At 34.3% G+C, this 14,462-nt stretch overlaps 1 protein-coding gene across 1 annotated transcript in view; it reads left to right on the top strand.

Annotated features, from left to right (window-relative positions):
- Positions 1 to 14,462, top strand: part of LOC125659463 (disks large homolog 1-like) — a 79,596-nt gene that overhangs the window by 4,703 nt on the left and 60,431 nt on the right. Inside the window, exons 3-4 of the mRNA XM_048891138.2 lie at positions 8,240 to 8,376; positions 8,612 to 8,731. Of these exons, the coding sequence (XP_048747095.1) occupies positions 8,240 to 8,376; positions 8,612 to 8,731 (257 nt within the window). The remainder of the gene's footprint in view (positions 1 to 8,239; positions 8,377 to 8,611; positions 8,732 to 14,462) is intronic.

Here is a 14,462-nt window from a genome sequence, read left to right as displayed (position 1 = left end):
TTATCTTAGCCTTTATTAATTTTATTACTGATCACTTTATACTTTCATGTTGATAAGGAGGAGATATCTGTCTAGATGAATCATTCATCTGTATATAATTGTTTGTCCTTGCTATTCAGTAGTGTTGATATACATGTAACTATACCTATTTGTCAGTGAAATTGGTACCATTGGCTAGTTAGTATCAGAATTAGTGTTGAATAATCGGAAAAATTTCATAATCGATAATCGGTCATAATCGAAACAACTGTATCAATCAATGATCGATATAATTGGTATTTATATATGTATTTAATATATGTTTATTATTTTTTAAGTTGTTTCTATTTAGTTTTATGAATATGTGCAACATACACACTAGCTGGTGTCGCTAAATTCTTATTTTTCAATATGGAGTCCACTCTGACTCTCCTCAGCACATGTCAAGATATAAAAGCGGGATTATCGCAATTAATTCACCTTTGAATTAGAACGCTTTGGTCGATGTAGTATTGCGTTTTGTGACGACACAATTGAATCTGTTTGTAATACAATTGCGAAATGCAACAGAAACTCTCATTGGTCCTTATGTATATATAAGTCCGCCCAAATTCCCTTATACGGGAGTAGTCGGCATTAGAAAACATGACAGCCAGATGGAAACAAACTTCAAAGGAAGAAAGAGAAAAAGTTGTATTCTTGTGTTGTTGTCTCATAAATTTAATATCATTCCTAACATATTTTCCTACTATACTTGTGTCCAAACATACCTTCAAATATTTATGAAAGCCCCGTACAACCCAAAAACTCAGAGCTTTTGATGATTTCGTTCGTTGACATAGCCATGTTAGGTAGCCAGTCAGTTCAAATCCCGGTTCATTTCCATACTGGCACAATAGCATCTAGATGTGAACTAATACCCCACAAATATTTTAGCTAAATATTTTGAATAATTTATCATCCCAGTTCCATTGAATGATGATTATTAAAATAGCTAAACTCACGGCAATGCAGCTTTCATTAGTCTGGACCGGTCTCCATATCTGCCACACGAGTGTTAAGGACAATAATGGGCTTATGTAGCATTTTCGATAATCAAGAGCTTATTTTACCTTTATAAAAACTATATATTTTTTATTTTTATTAATTATTCGTGTTGATAATAAATGAAGAGCGAATACATAATATACAACCAATTTTATGAATAGATACCAATAGCAACAGAGTTAGAATTGACCGGCTACCTAACATGGCTACATCAACAAACGAAATCATTTGAAGCTGCATGTTTTCGGGTCGTGTGTGGCTTTAATGAATATTTGAAGGTATGTTTGGACACAAGTATAGTAGGAAAATATGTTAAGATTTTTTATATTGGATTTTTGAGACAGCAACACAAGAATACACCGATAACGTGATATCAGGCCTCAACCGTGCGCATCTTTTTGTGCCCCGTAAATCGAAGGTTTTTATAAGAGCTGGATCTGTAGCTCTGTTCCGTCACAATATTTTTTCAGAGAGCTACAGTTCTCCAGGTAGTAATTTTCTAGTCCGTCCATCTTATCTGATCACCGGTCACCTGAATCAGCTCAAGAAAGTGGGCGGGCTGTAATCGGCCAATGAAAACTCTTGTTATATTACATCAAAGATGTCATTCAAACTGTTCGATTGTCTCATTCAATTGTGTCGTCACACAACGCAATACTATATCGGGTAAAGCGTTCTAATTCAAAGGTGAATTGCGATAACAGTAAGATGATTCTCAGATTATATATCAACTAGTGTAAGGGTGACAATTGATTATGAAAGTTAGAATCGATAATCGGAATCAAAGAGTAAAAAACGATCGACAATCAACTGTCGGTGACAATTGTTTCATCACGAATCACAATGTTTGTAGGTAACCACTGGCATTCACTAATCGTTTCATCACGAATCATAATGTTTGTAGGTAACCACGGGCATTCACTTCTGTGTGATTACTTTGTTTGAAATTAATTTTATCTCCAAACTTTGGAGGAGGATGTAGGTGGTGCTTTGTCCATGGGCATTAGAGAGACAAAAGGATTACATGTACAGTGGGGCCTAGATAATCTGAATACCTTCAATCCGGACGTTTCACAGTCCAGATGATTTTTGTGGGAACCAAATATTTTTAAGCTTGGACAATTTTAGCTAGGTGTAAATTGTAAAGGAAACATAGTCCTACTGCTTGATTAAAACAACATACTGGTATTCTGTTAACAATATCCTAATTGGGTGGTTACCATATAGCTGTGTGATGATGTGTTGGTGAAACAGTATGTGCCAAACCAGACATTGTTGCAGTGTAGTGTTAAATTTGTAAACTAAGTTACAGCGTATTATATTGTTCTACGGGTTATTAATAGATTGAATATCCCGCCATGTGAATACTTATTGAACTGCTACACATATCAGATGTTCTTGATCATGTTCAAATCAAGAGTGAGAATTATTGTAGAATAGTTGCAAAAAATGTGGATTCTGTTTTTGTACTGTTGATTTAAGTCAAATACATGTAGTAGTATGTTGTAACATGATCAGTATAAAATGTAATAGAAGCACCTGTGTTTGATTGATTGTTGTTGCCATGCCATTGAGATTTATTGTTTTGGGATTTTTAGACTCTGGGTAGATGCGAGAAAATTAATGTTTTTAATCATATTTGTGCTTGCAGACACCTGTAATTTTGATGTCGCTTGGAGTGTTAGTTCCGTTCTGTTATTAGCTGATCAAAAAATTAATAAACTGTGTGTGTGGCCAGATCAAAGTGGTTGTTTGTAATAATGAGCTTCAATTGTTTTGTCCCCCAGATATGGGATTTGATAATTATAGAATATGAAATATGAGCACATTGAGGTAATCAAGAATTGTATAGCTTCAGAATCACAACATAGACCTGTACCCTGTCTCTCCGTTCATAAACGTGTAGCTGTACGTATAATATTAAAGTCAGCATTAGGCCAATTCAACTTAATTGATAGATTATCATCTCCGCATGCCCCTCAAAAATTGGCCTGCCCCGAATTTTTATATTTTGCGAAACTTGCGATTTCTGGAAAATTTTCATGTCCAACTCCGGTATTTACACTTCTTGTTTACATTTCCGGTAAAGCAACGTGAAAAGCCATATGAACAAAATAGATATGGTTTTTATGGTTCTTACGGGCGTAAATCTTGAAGAAGTTTGGTATCTTGATAAAGAGTTAGACTAACATGTTTTGTGGACTGTGGTTGAGAACAACATCAATTTCTCCCCCGTCATAAATTCTGTGTTTGACCGTCAGTCTTCTGACCATTAAAGAACTTTAAGGACAGGTTTTTTTGTTATACCAAAATTAGGATAAAAATGAACAATTGGTAGTTTGAAAATCTTTGAATGCAAACTCAAGAAGTGCATTTGTAGTCTTAATGGCATATCACCAGAGATTTTCTAAAATTTCAATCACAAAAATCCTAAAATAATTTTTCTATCAACCAAAATTTTCTATCTATTAAGCACCTTTGAGCGTACATAGTGTATGAAAAGGGTGCTATATAAATATGGTATTATTATTATTATCAACATGTATCAGAGCTCGGAATTAACATATGCCCGTCAGTCTGTGACTGGTTAAAAGTTTGGTGGACTGACTGACATTTGTTTTAGTCAGTCTGATGGAACTGGTCAATTTTCTAAAATGTCATTTTGGAAAACGTACTTATGGAATCTTAAACTAGATTAGTAAATATAAATCTCACATAAGTGTTACAATATTGTCTGAGGCATATCAAGTTAAATTCTGTTATTTTATTTCTGAATAATTCTGGTGGACTGGTAAATTTTTCTGCGGACTGGTTGAAATTATACCCTATCAGTCCGGCTGGACCAGCAACATAGAAAGTTAGTTTCAAGCCCTGTGTATACAAAATAAACCTGCTGTTTTCACTTCCATGTGAATTAGATAAAACAAATTAAGGAGAGGAGAAATTCTGTATCATTAGTGGTGATGATGCATTACATAGAGCAGTTAAAAAGCTTTGTTCATTAAGTTGATTCTTAGCAATTATATCTTTTGAAGTGAAATGGTCCATGTATGAAGTAATTTTGCATTGTTACAACTTATCTGTGTATTGTCATCAAACATTATTTTCCATGATTAAGTTTGGTGCCAAAATCAAATTTGTGATCCTCTGCTAGCACTAAGTATCATTTAACAATACACAAAATGATATACATGGTTTGCCATTTCATTGTTCTGTAGTAGATATATGATGTATTGATTTAGGAGGTTAAATTTCAGACATGGCTGGTATGAGCATGATACACATTGATCAGGTGACAGGTTTTGAATGTTTGGACAAAATGCGCAGATGGCTTATTTTTTCTCTTTTTATACACACATTATTTTTAGCAATTATTTTCCATTACCACAAATGCTACTATGGTCAGATAGGAAGAGGGCTTATGGAAATTTGCTGTACAATCTGTGTTTTAGTAACCTGAACTCAATGACAGTATGAAGGTCATAACAACTGTGTCACTTTGTTCATCCATCCAAGAAGGAATGTATGTTTTGAAGTTTGTCGACTGGAGGATTGAAGACATGAAGCATACACTAATTTTATCTTTATTTATTTTTTTATACATAAAGTCTTCTTACAAATTAAGTGCCAAAGCAATTTTTTGGTGTCACAAAACACTTTTTAAGTAGAGCTGCCATCATGGATTCTAAATGTTATCCGTTGAAATTGCTAAAAACAGGATTTTGTTGCAAGCAAATACCGGGTTTGGTCCCATTTGGGGATCAATGCAATAAGGTTGCTCTGTCCAAAAGACCTTTCAGTTTGACTCTCTAGCGAGACTGTATTGACATTAACTTTAATAATAATAATAATAAAGCCTTTATTTATCCAGGATTACATATTTAGCGATAACGCTAGTTTTCAATATGGTCCTGCATATAACATACATACAGACAGATATTAATAAAATAAACACAGATTAAAAGAAGTAGAATGCATATAAACTTAAGAAATAATTATGAATGTAAGATAAATAGAATACAAAATGAAGCTTAAAAAGTATGGTGATAATCTCTAAGATAATTTCTCTTAAAACACGCAACACTCATTGAGTTTCTTATATTTTGACTCAAGGCATTCCACACTGTGCTCCCTGAAATGCTGAAAGATCTTCTATAATATTCTGTTTTTGCCCTGGGTATATACAATATATTTGAATAAGAATTTCTAGTTTGCCTCTGACTGACTTCTGATACATATTTAAAAACATTTAAATAATCTGGCATTAAACCATGTAAAACTTTATACACTAAAATGACTTTTCTATAGACAAAGTAATCTAAGATACCGGTAGTTGTTCTGGAGATTAATCAACAATTTAGCTTTAGTAAAACCATTTACACCAGAAGATGAGGTAAATAAAATCCAGCCATTTAATACTACATTATATGTATCTGGATATATATATATACAGTGGAACCCCGTTATTACGTTTTCCATTTTGTCACGATAAAATAACGTAATAACGGGGGCAACGTAATAAACGTTCCCAGTGAAATCCATTAAAAATATCATTTGGAAATTGTATATCGTCCGTTGGTACTCCGTGAAGGGGTGTGTGAATATATGTTTACTGTTTCTTTGTTTAAAAGACTATGATACTTTGTTTTATTTACATCTTATCTTTAATGTCCGTAATTCTTCATGTTCTTATCCCTTTTCTTTATTTCTGGTGTAGGATTCATAAGGATGTTTTGATAAACGTTGCTTTTCTGCATTCGTTTGGACCGCCATTTTGTTCAACTTTAAAACAATGCGTTCATGTAAATTTCTCTCAATAACTCGTTCCGGTTCGTATTCAACATTCGTATTAAAAAAAATAACAAAACATCGTTTTTATTAAGTTCGCGAATTACACAATACACAACGCAATAAAAAAAAATCCCATCCAAAAAACAACAAAACTATAGACACAAAACGCACACGATACCCAACACTTACACACTTTTCTCACCAACGATAAACACGGAGAACAATTTAAGCGCAATCCACATAAAAAAAAAATATAATGATGCACGAAGATTTCATTTACAACGCTAAATGATGGCACTAAAATCACGTGCGCATCAGGGGATTTTAGAATATTCACAGAGGTAAATGCCGTGCACGAATCGGCCGATAACACAAGACAGTTTGGTCGGTGTATGTATGGACGAGATTTACGAACACCAAAGCTGCATGTCGAAACAACGGACAATTTTTTAATTGAACACTTCCTTTAGTCACCTATGTCCAAGAAGTTACCCAAGCGGTTTTAACATTGCTACGATAAATCTTGTCTTTCATGTTTGGTACCAAAGCTGTCCGTAAATAGAGTTTTAATAGCGAAGGTAATCACACAATGCTGAACACGCAGGTAGTTGAGAAATTATTTCTTTGATTATCAAAATATGAAAAATGAAGTAACTTTCATAGAGTACAATTTCTAAATAAACATTATTTAATTGTTTATCACTGGCTTCGATACGGGGTATTCACCTGTATTGATGTCGCAAGATCTATCGAAGCGTGATCAGTCAAGCGTCTCTAATCCCCAAACAGATCAGGAAATTTACGTGGTGACTGCCTCAGGCAGTCAAGGTGTGAATGGCTTATTATTTTGAGAATCACTATTGAATAATTAGGGGTTTATTACGTTTTCGTCGGAATTTTTATAACGTAATACCGAGTCCCGGCATCTTAGGACAACGTAATAACGAGGTCTATTTTATATAGGTTTGTTAAGAAATGGTTTTGTGCTTTGAAATTCCAACGTAATATGCGGACTAACGTATTAAAGGGGGAACGTAATAACGGGGTTCCACTGTATATATATATATATATACACACACACACATATATATATATATATATATATGGAAGACCTTGAGCAGTAGTTCAGTGTGAGAAGATAACTCTGGTATCTCTCCTCCCTGTGTACAATGTGAATATCCCATTATTTACCTTAGTGACTGACCTGAGAAGACCTGATGAAGACCTGGACAATTGCTGTTTACGCTTCAGATTGTAAATTTTCCCAGGCCATAAATCCTGTCAGATTAACTATAACTCCAGGTAGTGACTGTCAGTTGTCCAGGACATTCATCTCTGGTTAACATGGTGGTATATGGATGTGCATTTCTTTCTCTCAATGTGTGTGTGTGTGTGTGTGTGTGAATCGAAGAGATCAATTCAAGATAATTATGAGCATAACTATAAATTAGTCATGCTTTAGGTAGTAATTACAACATACATATCTAGTTTTCTCTGATCCCCAATAAATCCTAATTGACTTGCATGGAATAGAATGGTCTTACATAACAACATATAGTCATGTGAGCGAGCAGTATACTTCAACTACCCATCATAAATAAGTATAACCATAAGCTTAAATCATGTCTTGGTGTGAAATATATTCAATAGAATGAAAAAGAGCTGAATTCACTGTGTATAGCTTTCAATTTATCTCAATAAAATGATCAGTCAATGGTACAACTTCAAAATATGTTAAACAGTGATGGACATTCTATATTTTTGGCAATTAGTCTGTTAAATTGTGATATTGATTCTTTTCAGGTCAAACATCAAAGGATCTTATAAAAATACATGTCAAATACACAATAATATGTATTAGTAAATAGTTTGAAATGATTTCAAGTTAAGGTTTTACAGAATATCTCTTTTTAGAGAATTCAAAAGTTCAGAAAATCAAATATTTTGATAAAAAATAAGGATATATAAAGTTAAAAGCCCATATGTAAGAATGATGTCTTTTCCTGGGCTAGTTAATGGTGGGCAGTATATATGTATTTGTATTAATGATAAGGAAGCCCAATAGAAGTTTGTGGTGCATTTTCTCCAGTTAAATATGTTCTTGATGTTACAGAAACTCGTCAAAAAGATACCTATGAATTTTAAAGTCACAGAATGATCTTTGAAAATATTATGTGGTGACTATTGTGATGCAATTATTAGTTTTCTTCAACACACATGCTACATATTTATATGGGTAATGGTTAGAAAAGAGCATCTAAGTTTTTTCTGTCAAAGGTCAAGGTTATTGAAAATGACCTACCATGGATCAAGGTTATTGAAATGATCGTATTGAGGATCCATAGTACTAAAACTGTGTTTTAGTTTGATTTAATATTTGTGATATGTAACAGTTTCATCTGACCCGTTGTTTCTTTTGCAGACATACAAGAGTTTTACGAGTGCACACTTCTAGATGACAGTAAATCAACACAACAGAAGACATTGGAGACCTTACAGATTGCCAGTAAATGGGAGAGAGAACCACCCATCACCACTGTGGTTCAACCTAAAATAGAGGTAAATCTGACAAAGGCAGGTAATCGGAAAGAATTTCACTATATTTCCAAATATTTTTTTTTTTACCTTTATTTTTAGATAATGAATAATTTGTAACATTGAATAATAAATTTCACTTGTACATTTTTGCAAGTTGTTGTATGTGACAGACAAGAAATTCTTGATATGATAATAGATATTGGGAATTTAAGATACATTTTATAGCTGTTATTATTTGTGTTTGGCTACTTTACAGAAATCTGTTGCTCCAATGGATGAGGAGTTACCTCCCCCTCCCCCAGAACTTAGAAATGAAATCAATACCAAAGCACACATCCTAGGCGCTGATGATGACACAGATAATTTACCTCCACCTGTAAGTTTGAATAGGTCACTTATATTTTTCCTCCACCTGAGTTATCTCCTGTTCCTATTCAAGATCAGAGGGCATATTGTTTTTGTACTGTTTGTCTGTCTTTCTGTAGAAAATTTTAATCTTGGTTGTAACTTTTGAATAGTGAGTGATGGGATGGGGCTTGGTTGTAACTTTTGAATAGTGAGTGATGGGATGGGGCTTGGTTGTAACTTTTGAATAGTGAGTGATGGGATGGGGCTTGGTTGTAACTTTTGAATAGTGAGTGATGGGATGGGGCTTCTGTAACTTTTGAATAGTGAGTGATGGGATGGGGCTTGGTTGTAACTTTTGAATAGTGAGTGATGGGATGGGGCTTCTGTAACTTTTGAATAGTGAGTGATGGGATGGGGCTTCTGTAACTTTTGAATAGTGAGTGATGGGATGGGGCTTCTGTAACTTTTGAATAGTGAGTGATGGGATGGGGCTTCTGTAACTTTTGAATAGTGAGTGATGGGATGGGGCTTCTGTAACTTTTGTGAGTGATGGGATGGGGCTTCAGTGAGTGATGGGATGCCGGGGCTTCCATATTATATGTGTCTATTGTTTGTGACAAAGTTTTTGTACGCCTGTCTTTAGATGGGAAGTGTTATGGTAGTGATGTCTGTCTGTCTGTTAGGGGTTTTCTGTTTTCATTTCTCTGTCACATATCAATCAGAAACTTGCTGTGTGGTTTCTTTTTGCGACACTCTAGCAGGGCTTGAAATAATTGGTTTGGATCCAGTAAATTATGGATTTGGGCTAGTGCTTCGTAAAGAGCATGTACCCTCTGGGCTAGTTAATTTGAATACTTATCAAAATTTCTCGGCGATCAGGCCAGTAAGTTAGACGTGTGTGTCCAGGTTTTTATTGGATGCAAAATAATTTCTTAGTTATATTAAAAAGTAACACAATGTAAACAAATTTACGAATGTTTTGAAGAATGAGTTGTCTTTAAGCGGAGTATATATATCTATTAAAGAACACCTTCAGCTGCATGTTTATAGAATGAGCTGTCTAATTACAAGTAATCCTGTGACTGACTGTTGTCTTATGTTAATGTTTATAACATGGATAAGAATTGTGACTTTTTCAAAACCTGCTGGTGAATAAACCAGATATTAATAAGTCATGGGATTTGGGCCATTTTTCGTATCCACTGTTCCAAAGGGACTAAAAGTTTTCAATTGACCAGTAAAAATTAAGTTGATAGCCCAAGTGACCAGTGAATAAAAATACTTATTTCTAGCCCTGGCTAGATCTTGTTGCAATTTTTCTTTTTTAATGCTATTGATATTGAATTGAAACTAAATATATACTTAGGAGGAGGTAGTGTTTTTACCGAAATTCATGATCCCAGAGGGCAAGGATTTTTGTTCCAAGTTGGGACCAAAATTATTGTCTTCATCAACTTTTAAGTTTGCTGATACGGTTTCAAAACTGAATGCACGTTTAGGAAATGTACCAAAATTATGAATTTTGCGACCCCTTGGTTTTGACTCCAGGACGGGTCCAAATTCGTCATATCTTGTTAATGTTACATTGTTATGTGAAGCCTTTCATCAGTATCTAGGCACTTTCAGAGGTATTTAAGTTTTAAGAACACATTGATACTGTTGTTGAATATTAGAATTTAGCTTAGATATTTATAACAGGAAATTTTTCATAGATTTCATAGCCTTGGGACTAGTGATACTTTTAATACCCAGGTGATGTATGAGGGCTGTGGGCCTCTAGTTTAAAAATTCCTCTTTATTCTTGTACATCAAGTACACTTAAAAATTCCTCTTTATTCTTGTACATCAAGTACACAAAGTCTGCATTTTTATGATCATTATGTTGCATGCTCAGGATTTTAGAACTCTAGTAGAAAATCACATTTCTCTGTGATACAATAAAACTCCCTCTCTCCTATAAGGGAATTATATATAATAAAGCGTTATTTAGGTAATAGATATTTAGTTTCCCATCAGAAACTTGAGGAGGTTTTGATCTTTTTAACATGGTTTGTTGTAATGAAAAGCTTGTTTAAGGTTGCCTCTTGGGTCATGGGTTAAAGGGATGGCCTCTGTTACTAAGTACAACTATTTAAAAAAAACACAACATAAAACTTGGTCTTGATCAGGGGCATCAAACACTTCAAAACTGACATCACACACATTTAGGTAAAATAAGTATATATGTGAAGTGATACACTTGCTAGAAAATAGATAGATTTGAAATTGTGTGTAAACTTGATATTAAACTTTCTTATGATGTCTATCACATACTGATCATGGATTGCCTCCCTTGTACTTTCACAACACACTGTATAGCCACCAAACATTAAGTATTAGAGGCTAAGCTGGCTGCACTTGGCAGCACTAGATGCTGGTAGTGTTTAAGTCAGAATTATGTGTAATTACACATTATAACAGTAGCAGACATGCTAGATAATTGATCAAAGCCTCAAAGAGATCATTGATTTTGTAATTAACATCAATCTTAGGGGACAAGTGTTACCGTAGTCCCAATTTTATGGGCCTGGGTATATCCTAGAATCTAAAATATATTAGTAAAGTTAGGTTTCAAAATTATGTTACACATCAGTTGTAAGTGCTCTTATAAATTCAAAAGGCTTTCTCATTGGATTGATAATGTCCATAGCCGCTGCTTAAGAGATCAATGATGCAATGTGATAAAATTCTATAATGAATAAGTATGTGATACCAGAAATAAGTGAAAATGAACTTGGGATTCAGCACAACAGTAATGTAATAGAAATTATCATGACTGGCTTCACACTGTGTATCAGTGGTCAGAAACTCTTTTAACAATTCATTAGGCTTGTATACAAGATTCCATTAGTGTAAAAAAGACTTGTTCCCATCATGTCTTAATGGCTACGATTGTCAGACTCGGATTGTGTTCCCATGGACAAAGACTATTGATCAGGAGTGAGAAATCTAACCATAGCTAGGGAAACTAGCCATTACATCGCCCACCCCCCAAGGACTGAACATTACTGAACCCCACCCACTGAACAGAAAGATCACTCTAGACCTTTCTGATTTATTGTTCATCTTTTTGTAAATGTTTTTTGATATGCATTCTCTATAAAAATCATAGTAAACCAATAAGAATCGACACTAGTAATGTAATACAGTTGAACTTTGATATCTTGAACATCAATATCTTGAATACTATGGATATGTCGAAATCAGTCGGTATTTTCTTTTTGTATTTTAACCTCAATATTTTGAACTCCTGGACATTTTATATATATATTTTTTTACAGTCCTATCATGTTAGAGATAATGATTTTTGACTATATGTCAATTCCTACCTACATTATGTTCCACGTGTGTCGTTGTGAATTTGGATTGTACAGTGTCAGAATTAATCGATAAATATATATACATGGGCATATACATGTATACTGTATATTCAAGTAATTTTCATATGAAAACTCATCATCTGTTAATTTTCATGATATTTAGGAAAAGTTCAGGTACTGCCTGTAGCATAAGAAAGTATATACAAGTATTCATATATACAATTTTAGCATACCTGCCATGTCTTCCAATTTGCGCGTAATTTGTACGGAAAACCTGTCTGAAATACGCCCTACGCGTTTCCAAAGATACCCTCTGGATTTCTGATTTGTCCGTTACTGGTTGCGATTTTATACTTACAATCATGTTAGCGCTTGTAATTGTACTGAAGTTGTTCGGTAATGTCAAACGCACAGAGGATCAAATGTTTTTAGTTCGTAAATAAGCATGGACGATGACTCTGACGACCAGTCGGGTAGCGGTCAGATAGATAAAAACAATATGACCAGTATTTTAGGAATGAATATAAAACGTATACGGGCATTAATCAATCCAAAAAAGGAAGCGGATTTGCTTATTGTGAAAAATGTATGTGTGATTTTCTATGTCACACGGAGACGGCACCCAAACTCCTGGCCAAATAAAATCTTCGAATCCTCTTTTACAATTTAAAAGCCTGGCATGTATGTTTTAGTATTAACTTGATTCTTTTAACTAAAGTTGTACATATATTAGAGTATTGGCAATTGTTTCTGCATGTAAAATGAATAAAAATGAACTTTTCAGTTTATGTTGCAGTGTGGTTTATATATTTTTGTTGATAGGTTTGATTGGCTGTCATGATTCACTCTTTTTATACGCCCGTCTTAAGACGGGACGTATTATGGTATGGCGTTCATGTCCGTCCGTCTGTTAGCTTTTTCGTGTCCGACCCGTAACTTAAATACTACAAGGCCTAGAATCATCAAACTTTGTCTGTAGATACACCTTGGGTAGAAGGTGTGTCGCACATTAAAACCAGATCACTGTGACTTTTCATTAAGAAGATATGGCCATATATGGCAAAAACTTGTCCGGCTCATAACTTGCAAACTATTAGACCTAGAATCACCAAAATTGGTCAACTAATGCATCTTAGGTAGAAAGTGTGTCGCATCCGACTTTAAGGTCACTGTGACATTTAATTAAGGTGATATAAAAAAAAATGTTTTAATGGGTACAATCTATACTGTTAACAATATGTGACGGGCGTATCATGTGCCGTGGCGGTGCACTTTATTCAATCTAGTTCAATTTTAGTTAATAAATTGCATTTTTAAAGAAATTTTGTTTGAAGGGAATAGAATCAATCTATCTTACTTATATTTCATTTTTGAAAATGCAGCACATCCCTTCGGCAGGCATGAAGCTTTGCAGTTCATACCATATTAATTTTTGAAATGAAACTCGTTTTGATATTTACATTTCTTTTGGAATTCCATGCCGTTAAAATAGATGTACTAGCTACATTTATATGTATTCATACACACATTGTGTGAAACTGCAATACGTTTATAAGGAAATGGTTATCATTACAATTTTTAAAGTTATCAAAGGCAGACACCTTGAAAATTTAAATGTAAGTGGATATGACCATCTTTTAAATAAGATCTGCTTCAGTTTTGGAGAAAATGTCCATTATTTCTTGTAAAACTGCAATGTATCATTATTGGTATTCAGAACAATTGATTCATTTAGTCCAGCTAGTCCAACTGATCAACTCATTCTGCATATAATATGTAGGGTGAAAATGAAGCAGACCAAGTTTCTATTCCACGGTTACCACAATATTTAGGTTACTCCATGCTTGTCTTGGAGTAGTGTGGTAGTCACATGTTTAATGATTGATCATGTGACTGGGGAATGAGTGACACCCATACTAGTTGATTATGTCACTAATGGGAGATAGTTTGTTGTATTTTTGGAGGCATCTGTGTAGGAGTTCTTAATGTGCTTTCTTCTTGATCAAAAATATGAATGCTACCAAGATCCATCCCCTGAATACATACACTGTATAGCTTTAAACACCATGCCTATCTCGTGGCATCAATTTCAGATTTTAAGTTGCTTCTCTTCTGTAATATCACTTTGACTTTTGATTTATAAATGGGTTTGTCTCTTTCGGAATTGATTCTTTGGTATGAAATCTTCCTTGACAGTCTGGTGATATTTGAAGGTGACAGTTGTGGTTTGAGAAAAAATTGCTTTTTTGAAAGTTAACTCCCTCCCCTATGATTGTCTTAGCAAGTCTGACAAGTATTGTTGTGAATTTTCCCCATTGTTCCGTGATGTGCCACCCCATGGCTCTGAACCCTCAGAGACCAATGGCAGTCGATTGGATTAGTGTATGAATGTTGCCGTGG

The sequence above is a fragment of the Ostrea edulis genome, chromosome 9, assembly GCF_947568905.1.
Source record: "Ostrea edulis chromosome 9, xbOstEdul1.1, whole genome shotgun sequence".
NCBI classification, from domain to species: Eukaryota; Metazoa; Mollusca; class Bivalvia; order Ostreida; family Ostreidae; genus Ostrea; species Ostrea edulis.
This window is presented reverse-complemented; position numbering and strand designations above follow the sequence as displayed.